The sequence below is a fragment of the Felis catus genome, chromosome A1, assembly GCF_018350175.1.
Source record: "Felis catus isolate Fca126 chromosome A1, F.catus_Fca126_mat1.0, whole genome shotgun sequence".
NCBI classification, from domain to species: domain Eukaryota; kingdom Metazoa; phylum Chordata; class Mammalia; order Carnivora; family Felidae; genus Felis; species Felis catus.
Window position 1 is genome coordinate 13,951,126 of NC_058368.1, and position 16,958 is coordinate 13,968,083.

At 33.7% G+C, this 16,958-nt stretch overlaps 1 protein-coding gene across 11 annotated transcripts in view; it reads left to right on the forward strand.

Moving 5' to 3' along the window:
- Positions 1-16,958, forward strand: part of NBEA (neurobeachin) — a 684,640-nt gene that overhangs the window by 63,874 nt on the left and 603,808 nt on the right. For all 11 annotated transcript variants that reach the window (XM_023250717.2, XM_023250724.2, XM_011286341.4 and 8 more), the window contains exon 2: positions 14,911-15,142. In XM_023250717.2, the coding sequence (XP_023106485.1) occupies positions 14,911-15,142 (232 nt within the window). The remainder of the gene's footprint in view (positions 1-14,910; positions 15,143-16,958) is intronic.

The window sequence follows — 16,958 nt, forward strand, 5'->3', positions numbered from 1 at the left end:
TTTGGTTATCTTGTATTCATCCATGTAAAAGTCGTCATTCATTGCACAGTTACATTTAAATTGAAGCAAATAACTAAAGTAATTATTTTTTATCAAAGTAAACAACTCTTAAAACTCAGATTTCAAGTATTATTTATAATTAGAATTTAGAGTTTAGAAATGAAATGCGTTATGCTTTCATATAACTTCTGTGCATTAGACTTTGAAGTGATTTTCTATACAGTTTTCTTGTAAATAGTTAGGGCCACATGTGTATATTTGTGTTTGTATGTATGTGTGCATAAAAGTAAAATATATAATGAAGATTATTTTGAAGGGATTTTTAAGTTTTATGTTGAAAAAATAAAATTTATTACTTTGCATTAGAATCTAAGTATTAATGTATCTGATTGGGAAATGTACTTTTTAGGTAATTGTTTCATTAGCTACTTGAACTTGGCCCTCTTGCATGAAAGTTACAACCTGTGTACCAGGCACTGAGTAAGGCAGTAGGAGATATAATGGAGAGAGCAGCAGTAGGACTCTGTCTTGCAGAAATTTATATTTCTTTTATGGGAGACAGATAGTATACACATAAATCAAATATAGACTGTAATTAGAGTTGTGAATTGGAAATAATGTTTTTTGATACAGAGTAGTGGAGACATACTTTAGTTAGGGTAGCCAATGAAAGAGCAGTGCAGCCAGAGGGAACAGTGAGCAAAAGGCCCAGCAGTTGGGGTGGAAACAAGGCCTGTTTAAGAACTGCTCGAATCTGAGTGATGGAAGTCTGTCATGAGCAAAGGAGAGAGCAATGTGAGCTGAAACTTGTAAGGCAGATGTGAAGGTTTATTCAGGTTTTACAGACTTTTAGAAATACCTTGGATTCTGTTACAAGAGCAGTGGGAAGCTATCGAAAGGCTTTAAGCTAAAGGAGTGACATTTACGTTGTAAAAAGATTATCTGGCTGCAGTGGACAGATACAGGGCAAAAGAAGTGGAGATGTGGTCTACTGCTTCGTTCACTGTAGCTGCACAGGGAGTTTTTATTATGGAAGTGATGAAGCTAGAATTAAGCAGGGGAGTTGTTTCCACTTGTTTCCAAGAAGCTTGTTTCCATTTGTAGGGTATTAGTAAAAATAGGTGAACCTAGGTTTTCATTTTCCTTGGATAAATATCTAAGAGTAGAAATGTCAGGATGTATAGGTAAATGTATGTTTAACATCATGAAAAACGTACCAAATTGTTTTCCAAAGTGGCTGTATCATTTGTATTCACATAAGAGACAAGTGAGAGTTCCAGTTGTTTCATACATATCCTTTTCAACGTTTTGTATTATCAGTCTTTTTTATTTGAATCTAGTGGGTGTTTGATTTTGCATTCTCTTAATGTCAAATGATGTTAAGCATCTTTTCATGGGCTTATATGGCATTTTCATATTTTTTTTGGAAACATCAGTTTAGATCTTTTGCCTGTTTTAAAAAAGTGGGTTATCTTTTTTATTACTAAAATGTGAGAGCTCTTTATATATTATTATATATTCTGAATAGTCGTTAATCAGATGTGATTTGCAAATATTTCTTCTTGGGCTGTGGTTTATCTTTTCACTTTCTTAACAGTATATTAATTTGCGGAAGTCCAGATCATCAGTTTTGTAATGTCCTTTTGTGGCCTGTGTAAGACATATTTGCCAAATCCAAACTCAAAATATTCTTTCCTAGATGTTTTATAGGTTTAACTCTTTCATTTACAAATGGTGTAAAGAGGCAAGGTTCAGTTATTGGCATATGGACGTCCAGTTGTATTTCACTCTTTGTAAATACTGTCTTCCCCCATTATTTATGTTGACACATTTGTCTCTAATCAGTTGATGATGTACTGATTTTATTTTGATTTGTGTGGGTCTGTGATTGGACTTTCTGTTCTGTTCTGTTGATGTGTATGTTTATTGTAATGGCAATACCACATTGTCTTGATTTATGTGGCTTTGTAGTAAGTTATAAAGTCTGGTAGTTTAGGGCCTCTCAAGTTTATTCTTCTGTTTTGGATTTGTTTTGCCTATTACATGCTTCTTTAATTTCTGTGTACATTTTAGAATCTGTGAATTCCCAACAAAAAGGCAGCATGATTGTGGCTTAGATTGTGTAAAAATATGGGTGGAATTGACATCTTCCAGTCCTTGAATATGGTACATTCCTACAACTGTTTAGATTTTAGGTCTTTTTTCTTTTCTCTATTTAAAAAAAAAACAAAAGCAAACCCAAAAGTCATAGCAATGTTTTATGGTTTTAAGGGTACAGACCTTACACATGTTTAGGTGAATTTTTGAGTATTTCATGTTTTATGCTATCTTACTATTTTTGGTTTTAATATATTCTAATTGTTCTTGCTAATATAAAGAGAAATATAAGTGATTTTTCTGTATAGATCTTAAATCCTGAGACTAGTAAAATTCTTTATTAACTTGAGAAGCTTTTTTATTTTTAAGAGACTTTAGAGACTTTTTTTCCACTTTTTAAAAATGTTTACTTATTTATTTTGAGAGAGACAGCCAGCACAAATGGGGAAGGGGCAGAGAGAGGGAGAATCCCAAGCAAGCTCCCCACTGTCAGCATACAGCCTCATGTAGGGCTTGATCCCATGAACAGTGAGATCTTGACCTCAGCTGAAATCAAATTGGAGGCTTAACCAATTGAGCCACCAGGTGCCCCTAATTTGAGAAGCTTTGAGTAGATTTCTTGTGATTTTCTATGTAAATGATTATGATGTTTGTGAATAAAGAGAGTTTTATCTTTTCCTTTATAATCTGTATGTCTTGGCATTTTGCATTGGCTTGGGCACCTAGGATAATACGGAATAGAACTGGTTGCAGACGAGGATAGCCTTGCCTTATTCCTGAAAAGCATGCAGTCATTCAGCATTAGGTATGATGTTAGCTGTAGGTTTTTCATAGATAGCTTATATCAGTTGGAGGATATTTCTTTATATTCCTAGTTTGGTGAAAGTTTTTTTTAATAATGACTAGTTTTGAATTTTGTCAAATGATTTTTCTATACCTTTTGGGATGATCAGATGGCTTTTGTCTTTTCAGTCTGTTGATAACGGTGAATTACATTGTTAGATTTTTTGATTGGTAAGCTTCCTGCATCCCTGGGATAAATTGTACTTAATTTTTTTTTTTAAATCTACTCATTTTTTGAAAGAGAGAGAAAGAGAGAAACAGAGCGTGGGAGGGGGAGGGCAGAGAGAGAGGGAGACAGAATCTGAATCAAGCTCCAGTCTCTGAGCTGTCAGCCCAGAGCCTGACACAGGGCCTGAACTCATGGACCATGAGATCATGACCTGAGCCAAAGTCAGACACTTAACCAACTGAGCCACCCAGGTGCCCCTAAAATGTTCTTATTGATGATGTATGATTCTTCTGTTGTTAACATGTTGCTTATTTAGATTTGCTATATATTTTGTTAAAGTTTTTTTGTGTCTCTGTTCATGAGGATTATTTGGGTATAGTTTTCTTTTTCTGATAGTTTTTCTGGTTTTATTATTGTGGTATTGTTGGCTCATAAAATAATGTTGGAAATGTTCCCTCTTTTAAAATTTCTGGGAAGGATTATGTAGAGTTCATAGTAAGTAGAGTTCATTTTTAAGTAAGAATTCATCTGGATCTCAGGTGTTGTTTCTGAGAAGATTTGTAACTACAAATTCAATTTCTCTTACAGACATAGGACTATTTAGATTTTTTCTTAAAGTAACCTTTGGTAATTTATATCATTCAAATAATTTGTGTTTTTCATTTAAGTTGTCAAATTGATAGACATAAAATTATTTAGAAGAATCACTTATTACCCTTTTAGTGAATGTGAGATTTATAGTGATGAGTCTTATTTGTGTTGATGCTAATTTGTATTCCACTCTAGACTTTCTTTCCCAAGGCTCTCTGCCACCCCCATTTTTGATTTATCTGGCTAGTTGAAGAACCAGCATTTGGTTTCATCATTCTTCTCTATTGTTTTGACTGTTTTTTGTATCGTTGATTTTTCTTTTGTTTTAGTTACATTTTTAAATTTGTCTTACTTTATGTATGATTTACTCTTTCTAGTTTCTAAATATGGAATCTAGAGGTAACTGATTTGAAATCTTTCTTCTTTAGTAATATAGGTATTTAATAGCATAAATTTCCCTGGAGCACTGTTTTAGCTACATGCCATAAATTTTGACATGTTGTGTTTTCACTTTATTTAGTTAAATTATTTTCCTAATTTCCCTGATCACACCTGCTTTGGTAAACAGGTTATTAAGTATAAGTTTGCCAGAGACTTTCATATTTTTTTTCTGATGTATATTTTTACTGATTTTTTGAGAGGAGCAGGGACAGAGAAAGAGATGGACAGAGGATCCAAAGCGAGCTCTGCAGGGAGCCCAATACGGGACTCAAACTCATGAACCATGAGATCATGACCTGAGCCAAAATCTAGAGTTGGACGTTTAACTAACTGAGCCACCCAGGTGCCCCATAATTTTACTGATTTTTATTTTAACTTTATTGTGATAAGAATTTTAAGCTTTATTGGGATTTCTTTTACAGCCCAGGATAATCTCATCTTGGTGAATATTTGATAAAGCACTTGAAAATAGTATGCATTATGGCATGGTGGAGTGTTGGGTGGACTGTTTTATATGCCTCCCTAACAGCTAGGTCAAGCTGGTTGATAATGTTATTTAAGACTTCTATATTTTTACGTTTTTTTTTTTTTGTTGTTGTTGTTGTTCATTTATTCTCCCAGTGCCTGAGAGAGGAGTATCCAAATTTACAACTAAAATTGCAGACTTGTTTGTTTTTCTTTTGCTCTTTTATTAGATTCATTCTTATTTGGGCTGCTATGCCATTTTGATGAATCAACTCCATTCTCCTGATGGAAAGTTCCAATTTTTCTTTTACAAAGTCCGTTTTATGTGATACTAATATTGTTACACCATTTTCTTTTTAATTGTGTTTGCACGGTGTATCTTTTTTTGTCATTTTCCTTTTAACATATGTCTTATATTTTAGTTCTGAGGTCAGTTACCTGCTAGTCATTTCATTGTATAAATATAGTTTTATTGGAACACAGCCACACCATGTCATTTATGTATTATATGTGACTGCTTTCAAATTACAAATGCAGAGTTGAGTAGTAATGATAGAGACCATAAGGTCCTGAATGTCTAAAATCTTTATTGTATGGCTCTTTACAATAAAGTTTGCTGGCCTCTACAATGTTTTTTGTATATAAAATTTAATTGGATTTCGCTTATTTTATACATTCTTATAATCTCTGTGTTTTAAGTAATGGTTGTATGTTATTTACGTTTAATGTAATTATTAATATGGCAACATTTCAGTATGCTGTTTTTGCTATTTTATATTTATCACACCCCTTTTTTTGTTTCTCTTTTTCCTGTTTCATGTCTGGTTTTGGATTGATTAAATATTATTATTCCATTTTACATTTACTGTTGATTTATGAATTATACCTATTATTTTTTCTTTAAAATAATACTTTTTAAATTAAGCCTTTAGCTTTTAGAGCAGTTTTAGATTCACAGCAAAATTGAGGGAAAGGTACAGAGATTTCCCATATATCCCTTGCTCCTACACATGCACAGTCTCCCCACTTAACATCTTCTATCAGAGTATATACATTTGTTACAATTGATGAACCTATCTGGATACATATAATCATTTCAGTCTAATGGTTTACATTGTGGCTCACTCTTGGTGATATACATTCTGTGGATTTGACAAATGTATAATGATATGTATCCATTATTCTATATCATACAAAGTATTTTCACTGCCTTAAAAATCCTTTGTGCTCCACCCATTTATCTGTCCTTTCACCAACTCCTGGCAATCACTGATCTTTTTATTATCTTCATAGTTTTGCCTTTTCCAGAATGTCATATGGTTAGAATCATACAATATGTGGTCCTTTCAGATTGGTTTATCTAATGCAATTTAGGTTCCTCTATGTCTTATCATAGCATGATAGCTCATTTCTTTTTAGTGCTGAATAATATTCCCTTGTCTGGTTGTACCAGTTTATCTGTTCACCAACTGAAGGACATCTTGGTTGCTTCCTGGTTTTGGCAATTATTAATGAAGGTACTATAAACATCCATGTCCAGACTTTTATGTGAACCTAAGTTGTCAACTCCTTTGAGTGAATACCAAGGAGAGCAGTTGCTGGACCATGTGGTAAAAGTATGTTTACTTTTGTTAGAAACCACCAAACTTTCTTCCAAAGTGGCTGTACCATTTTGCATTTCCATGAGCAGTGAATGAGAGTTCCTGTTGCTCAACATCCTTGCAGCATTTGGTATTGTTAGTGTGTACTAGATATTGGCCATTCTAGTAGGTGTGTAGTGACATCTTGTTGTTTAATTTGCATTTCCATGATGACATATGATTTGTGGAACATCCTACTGCTTTGTTGTCATCTGTATATCTTCTTCAGTGAGGTGTCTGTTAAGGTCTTTGAAATTGTTTCTTTTTTATATTTAGTGTTTTCCTAGAGTTTACAGTATACATTATTATCATTCTCTACCTTCAAATAATATACCACTTCAGGTACATAGTAAGAACCTTCTAAAGTATACTATTTCTACCTCTGCTGTCCCTTGTGCTCTTCTAGTCATTGTTTTTTTTTTTTCCTTATATTTGTAAATCCCTTAATACATTGTTGGTATTTTTATGAGTATCTTTTAAAGAGTTTTCAAAATGAGAAAAAAAGTCTTTTGTATTTAACAACAGACTTAACAATTCTAGCATTCCTGAATTTTTTCTGTCATTTCAAATTTCCATCTGGTATCATTTTCCTTCTGCTGGAAGAACTGATTTTAACAATTCATGTAGTGTAAGTCTGCCGGCAATGAATTCTCTCAACTAGTATTTGCAAAAATTTTTGTTTTGCCTTTATTTATGAGATGGATTAGGGTTTTCAGTGTTAGGCTTGGAGTTACAATTTAAAAATATATGGTGGTTTGGCAATTAAGACTTTTAATTTTTACTGTATTTTACTCATTAGTTGGCTGCTAGCAGCCAGGTATACTTATCATCTGTTTGTTATAGCCTTACAAAGTAATTATAAAAGTGATTATACTGCTTTTGATAAACTGCATGTTGTTTTAAATATTTTTTTTTAATTTTTTTTCAACGTTTTTATTTATTTTTGGGACAGAGAGAGACAGAGCATGAACGGGGGGAGGGACAGAGAGAGAGAGGGAGACACAGAATCGGAAACAGGCTCCAGGCTCCGAGCCATCAGCCCAGAGCCTGATGCGGGGCTCGAACTCACGGACCGCGAGATCGTGACCTGGCTGAAGTTGGACGCTTAACCGACTGCGCCACCCAGGCGCCCCTGTTTTAAATATATTTTAAAGGAAGCACTCACTTTGCTTTCTCCTCCATTCCCTAGAGTTTTTATGGACTGTATTTGTAGCACCATTTGTTATACTCTTGGGTATAGTTATTTCTATGCCATAGAAAGATTACCAATACAAATTAATTGTAGAGATGACTATTGTGAAAGAAATAGGAAGCAAGCAGTTTTGTATTTTTCTTGCCTTAGTGTGTCATCTGGGTTTAGGATCATTTACTTTTATTACGTTCATGTCCAAATTATAAAGTATTTCCTGTTATGTACTAAAAATTTATCTACAAGTCATTTACTATGCACACAGCAGATCTTGAAGATGACATGACTGAGGGAGTTACGTATGTATGTCTTGGGGGTGGTTTCTTTAGTATTGATATACTTACTTCTATATAATACTGACAAAGTAAGAAAAATTCTGATGTTGACACTAGCTTTGGGACCTTGGGCTGGTTATACAGATTAATCTTCATTTTCTTGTTTGAGATACTGCCTCACAGAATTATGAGAATTAAATGGGACTGTATATACATAAATTACTCAGTACATAAGTGTTCATGAAATGGTGGTTCTTAATTTTTATATTTCCTTTTTTTATTTCTTTGTAAAATTATAGGTACAAGTGTATCTCAAAGATGCCTTCTTTAGAGGTTAATAATTCAAGAGCTTTAAAATTTAGATTGTATCTGCTTCTAGAAGTAATTTGATTGACTTATAGGAAAGGACATCTGTGGAGAAAGAGAAAGAAAACAATATGTAAGCAGGAGGACAGAATAGAGGAAGGAGATAATCAAGACCAATGTATCAAAATTTGAACATTAATTTTTTTTCTCCTTAGATGGGCCATATTTCTTGTTTCTTTGCATGTCTCATAACTTTTTGTAGGAGACTGGACATTTTGAATATTGTCATGTGGTAACTCTGGACATCAGATTCTTCTTTCCCCTGTGTTGGTTGTTGCTGTTGTGGGTTGTTTGATTAGTGATTTTCTAAAGTACGTTTCTAAGTCTGTCCTCTCTGTCGTGTGTAGCCATTGAAGTTCTGTTTGTTTGGTGATCAGCTGATGTTTTGACAGAATTACTTTAAATGCCTGGAGTCAAGGAAAGAAAAAAAGAAGAAACAAAAAAATACTCTTCCCATCTTTGCAGAGTTGCTCTTTTGAGACACTCCTGTGGTGCTTAGTCGGGCTGTTTACAGCTCTCCACCAGCTTTTGCTTCCTACTAGTGTAGAGCCTAAAGGTCAGCTACAAGTGAAAGGTTAGGATCTTTGTAGGCTTTTTTGATGTGCAACCTGCCCTGGGCATGCAAGCAGTAGTGTACAGGAGAGCCTTTCGAAGACCGTATACCCACACGTACCTTCTTTCCCCACGTCTTCCTTCCCAGGCTTCTGGTCTGTCTATTGCTGTCCCAAGTACTGTCTGCAGCTCAGACTGCTGCAGCTAATACCTGTGGCTTTAAATGCTTTTAGTGAAAGTGTCCTAGCCCTGGGGATATTCTAAGTTTGGTGAAACAAAGACAGTTCTTTGCACCTGTCCTTTGGGAAGCTGCCAGATAGGTTGACACCTACAACCTTGAGTATAAGATTCCTGCCACTTTCTGGAACTAGAAACCCTCACACTTGTGCAGGATGGATGCTGTCCTGATGACTGTTGCCCTCTGGGATGTGGGGGATTGTAGATGGGACATGCCTTTTATCACAAAACAGTGGCTGTTTCTTCACAAAGTCTTCCTCTGGTTGCTGTACATTTGTGTCTTGATTCCAGAATTTTTCAGAAGTTGATTTTGATAGTTTCTGCCAGCTCATTAGTTTTTTAGGGAGAACATTGCCCCGGAGTTGCCCATTCTGCCAGTTTTTGGTGATGTGATCTTTTTCAAGGGAAGATATTGTATACTGATTTCACTTGAAAATAGTTAGAAACTGGAAGTGGATATAGAATTAAGCCAGATTTTAACAACTTAAAATTGTGTGTACTGTACCTAGTACCTTACTAAGTCAAGAGTACAAATCTTCTGAATTTTATTCGTTAAAGATTACATATTTTCCAAGTAGTAATAGAAGAAAAAGTTAGGCGACCTTAGTGTATAAACAGGAATGAGAAAACATCTCTGGCTTTGTAATCTCCCCCCGCCCCCCAGCATTTAAAAAGTTATATGGCAACAAGAGCAGTTCATTACTGAAGGAGAAAAGGGAAACACAGTAGAAGGTCTGGCTTACAACTAGACCCTCTTTCCCTTCCTCCTGCCCTCCCATCTTGCCATCTTCCCCATTCCATGTGAAACACTGAATAATTTTCATGGGCTAAAGGCATAGGTGTAGTGGATACTTAGATAAAAACGGTCCTTACTCTTACAAAGCTTATTGTAATGTGGGGAATAGAAAAAAATTTGTAAACAGCTGTATCATGCAGTGATTGCTATGGTGTGCGTGGTGGGTATATTGGGAATTCAGAGAAAGGCCATTTTTGTAGGTAACGGGAAGGCTTTCTGGAGTTAGTGGTTGCAGGTTTAATGGAAGTTAACAAATATAAAAGTTGGGAGAGAACTCTGTGTCATGTATAGAGAGTAAGTAACATCTATGAAGTTTTAGATGCAATGAGAGATCTGCAATGCAGAAATTGTTCCTGTGACATTAGCGCGGAAATGGAAAGTAGAGGAAGCTGAAGCTGGGGTGTTAAATTGTGGCTTTATAGGTAGCGTGTCCTAGTTTAGAATTTATCCAGAAGAATAAGTTGCAAAGAAATTTAAATGGTTTATAATTGTCCAGTCTGATCTACTTAATGAAAAATAATTATCACATATGATTCAAATAAGCTAAGATTTCAAAATGAAGATATTTAAAAGCTTTATATTAAAAAGATAAAAGATATTAAATTGCTAGTAACTTTAGTACTTTCAGAAGATAATATTTTCCAAGTCAGCATTTTATGTTCCAAATTTTTATATAATAAATTTTATTTACTTTATGTAAATAAGTTATTTCATTTAAAAACCTCAGCTATGATACTTATTTTATATAAATTCACTTATGACCAATTCTTGAGTAGGAAGAACCATTGTGGGCCACTTTTCTTGCAGTGGTAATACCTTTTAGAATTTTAAGGAGAAGGCCTGGAAGAAAAGAAGACTGTTACCTTCAAATAGAATATTACATTGACATGTTCAGATTTACAGGAAACTTAATTGATTTATATATCTTGTTTATACTATGGTAACAGTGATTTTGGTTCTTTTGATTTAGCTTTTTTAGCCTTCTTATGTCATTTTGTTTGATTTTTAAATGGTTTTCCTATGATTTTTTTTTTTAGTGTTTATTGCTAATTTTCCTGTAATTGAGCCTTAAAATTGAGTCTTCCACTTTCTTGCCAAAATAACCTTAAGTAAATTGGTTGCTTTTTAAAATGAAAAAAAAAAAAAACAAATTAAAACTTTACTACCTCTGGATGTTTTATTGCTTACCCATAGAAATTATTTTCTCTTTCCTTTTCTCCCACACAGAGTTCATAAAACACTGATTTCTTTGTAAAACTACCATAATACATCCCATTTCTATTTTTTAGGTTTGTACTTCTGACTTCATAGGAAGGTATTTAGGTTCATTATTCAATAGATTAGAATCCTGGATTGCTTATATGTGACCTTGTTCATGCTGCTTAATCTCATTTATTTTCATTTCTAGGAGGACGATTATGCCTTTCCTCATAGGATTGTTAAAGAATGGTTTAAGTAATAAAGGCCAATTGTTTCTACTTTCTCTTACATGTTTTAGTTTGGTAAATATTGAACCACTCATTTTTAAGTGGGGAATAAATATTTCTCTAATTTTAGAATGATAGTTTTGTAAGCACTTAGCCTTATTCACATTAAAGTATTAAAAATTATAATAAAGGTGACAAAGACCAGCTGAAAATATACGACCACTTTACAAAATCTACAATAAATTTTTTTACAGCTGCTGGCAAAGAAATCAGAGAGCCAGACTGTACTCTTTTGTAATTAAATGATATATAGAAAGGAGCATTGTTTTTTAACTGAAAGATGGAACCGTAAGCTTCACATAACAGAGCCTGATTGTTAGAATTACACATATTAATTGTTAATTCCTTTAAAAGCAGACTATTTTTTTTCTTCCCACTGAGCCCATCTCTGTTATTTACACATTACATAATGGTTGTTCGTTATGCCAGACTCAACTGAAGCCCTTACAATTCATTTAGGAGATTAGTCTAAAAAATTCTTTAGTGTTCTCCCATTTTAATGTATCCTAATTCTCACACAGATTATTTAGAGGCTCAGTAGACTTTTACCTTGGTATCTACTTCTGTTAGTGTAGTCAGTAAGTGTTCACATCATTGATTTTCAAACCTGTGGTTTATTTTTCTCTATATGGTTCTCTTTTAGATTACCTCTTCTGTGTTACTAGCCACTGGTCTACAAGGTTCATAGTAGTGACCCAGGTCAATTGGGTATATAATAGTGAAAAAGCAAACAGTTCTTTGATAAGACCATGGTATGGTGAAAAGATGTTTGAGTTGTTTTTCACAGATCTACAATTAATATCTAAGAGAGTATATAATCCACAGCAGTTTGACATTTGCTGGAAACAAGGTGTTAAGCTAGCTGTTTCATGGTACTTCAGACATACGTGATCAGATGGCTACTTTTTTTTTTTAAGCTCAAAGCTGGGGTTATAAGAGAACTGGTCATATCTCACCTTAGCTGAATGCTGGCTATATGCCTGACTTTGTTCCTAAGGGTTTAAACCCAGTTATGTTATTTAATCCTCATAACAACAACATTATTAGATAAGGAACTTTCATTCCCATATTAAATGAAGTAACTGAGACCTAGAGAAGTAGAGTCATTAAGGTCACACAGCAAGTGAGTAATACAGCTAAAATCTGAATCCAGGAAGTCTGAATTCGGAGACAATCTCTTGACTATTCTTGTAGCTATTTTTGTTAATAAGGCAAATAGGAGGAGTTGAAGTTGTTTCATACACAGAAATAAAACCAGCCTTTAACCTGAGAGAATATCTAGGTTTGTTTAAAAAAAAAATCAGAAATTAGGATAAGGGCTAGTTTCTCATAAAGTTGAGTTTTAGAGCTGTTACAGAGAAAAATACACACATAATGTATTCTTTTAAAATTTGAGAATTTTGTTTTTAAATTCTTAAATTTCAAAAGACTTTAAAAATATTCTTAAATGAGATTTTATTGCTTATATGGACTTGTATGAAGACAGAATTATTCTGATCCTGGGATCAAATCCCAGGTTTTTTTTTTTTTTTAATTTTTTTTTAATGTTTATTTATTATTGAGAGATAGACACAGAGCGTGAGCAGGGGAGGGGTAGAGACAGGGGGAGACACAGAATTCGAAGCAGGCTCCAGGCTCTGAGCTGTCAGCACAGAACCCGACGTGGGGCTTGAACTCATAAACTGCGAGATCATGACCTGAGCTGAAGTCAGTCGCTCAACCAACTGAGCCACCCAGGAGCCCCTCAAATCCCAGGGTTTTGATTCTGGATCCTGTATTTACTAGTTCTGTGATCTTTTCCAAATTAAATTTTCTTGGCCTATTTTTCTTTATCTGTAAAATGAAGATAATAATAGCTTTTTTCTCATACGTTGTTGGGAGAATTAAATTATTTAACATATGTAAAGCCCTTAGAATGAATAGTACTAAATGATGTATGTAAGGTTACCTGGCAGTGGTATTATTATTATTATTATTATTATTATTATTAATCTTATTTCATAGCCTGTGATCATCCACCCTTATAATGAATATTTTTCTTTGATAAAACATTCTACTTCTTGATTCTAATTTCTGGTACTTACCTGCCCCTAAACTTATTTTTCCTTTGCTTCTTTTACTTAACTACTTACATTTTATGTCTTCTTAAGCTCTATGTAACTTATAAACCAATTTCAACTTTTGGGGAGATAAGATGTAATATGCATGCATATGTACATATATACATCTTTATTTCTGGAACTTAACACTGTTAATGCATGGGTTTTTTCTTGTCTACAGATATATCCCTAGTTCCTAGAATGGTAATTTCTAGTCTTCAGTAAATAAGATATTTATTAATGAATGAATGACTTCAGATTTGTCAGGCATTTTGTATATGGCTGTTTCTAAATTTTCCATTCTTTAGACCAGAAACATACCCATTTTATCAATGTTTTTCTTTAAAAATGGTACTTACAACAATGTAATTAATACATCATATGTGAATTGATTAAGGGAGAATAAGAGTATCATCATATACTTTATTATATGTGTATTTATCCATCACTGCACTTAAAGTAGCATTTGAGGGGGGACAGTAGTACTTTTGACTCATTTTTGACATAATGTCACAAGTCAAATACATTGCTATTAAATCATCTTTGTGTATCAATTCACATTTTTACAAATACAGTATTATAAAATACTAGGTATATATCTTTCAAGCATTAAAAAAATTTTTTTAATGTTTATTTTTGAGAGGGAGAGTGTGCATGTGCAAGAGAGAGTGGGGGAGGGGCAGAGAGAGAGGGAGACACAGAATCTTAAGCAGGCTCCAGGCACTGAGTTGTCAACACAGAGCCCTACGTGGGCTCGGACTTAAAAACCATGAGATCATGACCTGAGTGGAAGTTGGACACTTAACGGACTGAGCCACCCAGGCATCCCTCTTTTAAGTATTTTTTAACATAGATTCTGTCATTTTCACATTAACTATAAGTTTGCTGGTATCAGTTTCATATTTCTGTAGCTTCTATACATGAAGATTAGGCCCTTTTGTTTCTCTTCTGTTACATCTATTTGTCAGTCTAGTACTGTCACAAAAGAAATTTCAGGTATTAAAATTTATCCCTAGTGAATTCTTCATTTTCTAATGAGTATCACTTTTAAGTGCCAGGCTTTTATTTTTTATTTTATTTTATTTTATTTTTTTGAGAGAGAGAGAGAGAGAGAGAGAGAGAGAGAGAGAACGAGAACTTGCAAGCACTAGCAAGGAGGGGCAGAGGAAGAGGAGGAGAGAGAATCTTAGGCAGGCTCCATGCCCAGCACATAGCCCTGTACTGGGTGTGGGGACTTGGGGGGGGCAGGTGCAGGGAGGGGGGCTGCTGGATCTCATGACCTTGAGATTGTGACCTGAGCCGAAATCAAGAGTCAAATGCTTAACTGACTGAGCCACCCAGGAGCCCAGGGGCCAAACTCTTTCTCTTTTTCATAGGAATTTGTCATGAATCCTACCCAGTAGTCATCCACTATTTTGCTCTGCTAGATTTGAAATTGCCTTTTTCCATTAAAAAAAAAAGATTTTGCTAGTTTTAATTCTTACAGCACCTTTATCTATGGCTTTCACATTTTTATCAAAATTAGTTTTAGACTAGAAGACTTCAAATTTTTTAGAGTAGCTATGCTCTCCTGCTAGTTGAATTCTTTTATTGTTTTTAATTTATTGTTGTAAATGATCTCTCATGTTATCATTAGTTATTGTTTCTTTTTGTTCATTTTCAGCTGGTTGGTGGAGAATTTGACTTGGAGATGAACTTTATTATCCAGGATGCTGAGAGTATAACATGCATGACAGAGCTTTTGGAGCACTGTGATGTAACATGTCAAGCAGAAATATGGAGCATGTTTACAGCCATTTTACGAAAAAGTGTTCGGAATTTACAGACTAGCACAGAAGTTGGGCTAATTGAACAAGTATTGCTGAAAATGAGTGCTGTAGATGACATGATAGCAGGTATGGGGTTATCTGACAGGAAAATATACTTTAAATGTTTATAAAGATTCACGTACTTCTCTTTATATTCTACTGGTTATTAGATTTGTTGAAGCTAACTTGATTTAAAATAGATAAATAGAAGTGTATGGAAAGTTTGCCTTGTATATTAAGGGAAAACTTGAAGAATGGAAGATACTTTCTTTTGTATTAGACAAACATAATTACCAATTTTGCTTTTCTAGGTTTTAGAATCTCAATAGTGTGGAATAAATACTATGAAATCTATCAAGAAAATAAACAGTACCTTTTTACATAGTACTTAGTTAAACCTTTACATAACTGAAAATTCACAACATGTACTACAATTCTGCGTAATGAGCACTTCAACTTTTTCGAGCTCTGTGCTCTTCAGTTTGACCTATGTGGAACTATAATAGGGGGTACTAATAGCCTTGGGATAAGCATGTTGAATTTTTAGCAAGTGTCCAATTTTTTAAGAGAAATTTTGTATTAAAAAGATATAGACTAGAACATAAAAATTGCATGGAATTGTTATGCGTTATTTCAAATAACTTTGAAATCTATGAATTTTCATTGCCAATCCTTTACCTCCCTCCAAGTTCATTCTCTTTGGTGTTAGATGCACTTCAGTAGAAATGTTTTGAAATATGGTCACAGAGCCACATTATTCTCCAAAAATAAGTTCAGAGCTTGAAATACTGGTTTTTTTTTAAGCCATGAATCTTTAGCATAAGTTTCTTCTGATGTAAAAGGGTTTTCATAATCTTAAAAGTGCTGGTATGACTCCTCACAATATCATATCTGATCCTTAAAAGTAGCTCAGACACCAGAAAATCCTGTATACTATTTTGATTTATGCACAATTAATTTTAATACTAGTAGAACAAAACAGTAAATAAGAAATAATGGAGTGAAGGATAAGTTAAACATGAATGCTTTTTAAATTTAAACAATATTAAATTTTTTTTTCTTAGAGTATATTACAATCATTTCTAATTGCTTTCAAGGTGGCATCTATCTCTATTTAGAGTGATTTAACATTCTCTGTATTGGTTACTGATGGTTAACTTGATGAAAAATGAAATTCAAATTTAGAACATCTTTTTAATGATGATACATACCATCTTTAAACCGTTCTGTAAATTCTGGCATTCTTTAATAGGAATTTATTTGCATAAGCATATATATACACATGTGTAGAACATCATACAATTTTTGGGTCTTCATATCTGGGTTTAAATCCCTGAAGTTTTGTTTGTTTGTTTTTGAAATAAAGTGGCTACCACTTTATAAAGTGCACTTTAGAAAATGAGCCACAATTATATACATAGTAGTTTGCTCGTGCACAATTCACGAGCTTTGAGATACAAGATGATAGTAATCTTGACTAGTACTATCATGCAGAAGTTCATATGGTCATTTTTCTATTATAAAAGCTCCTTAATTCTCTTGTCTTTGCTTCTCAATGGTAGCAATTCTGATAACACAAAACTTAGACACTTTTTGTTATTTTAATCATTGAATTAACGTCAGAAAATTACCTGTACCTTACTTTTCAGTAGAGAAATTAAAATTTAGACAACATAGTAAAGAAGCGCTAATAACCAACAAAATATTACTGAGTTCTCACTCTGAATATTTATAGCATGTTAAGTTCAAAGAGGCATTTTTCATTTACTAATGTACAGGTATGACAGAAGGTAGTTAAACATCTATACTGAACTGATAAGAGAATTTCATAGTCTTAGCACTTGTTTATCTTTAAAAAATCTGTCCAGAAAAGAAGACCTGCAATAACAAAATTAAACTGACC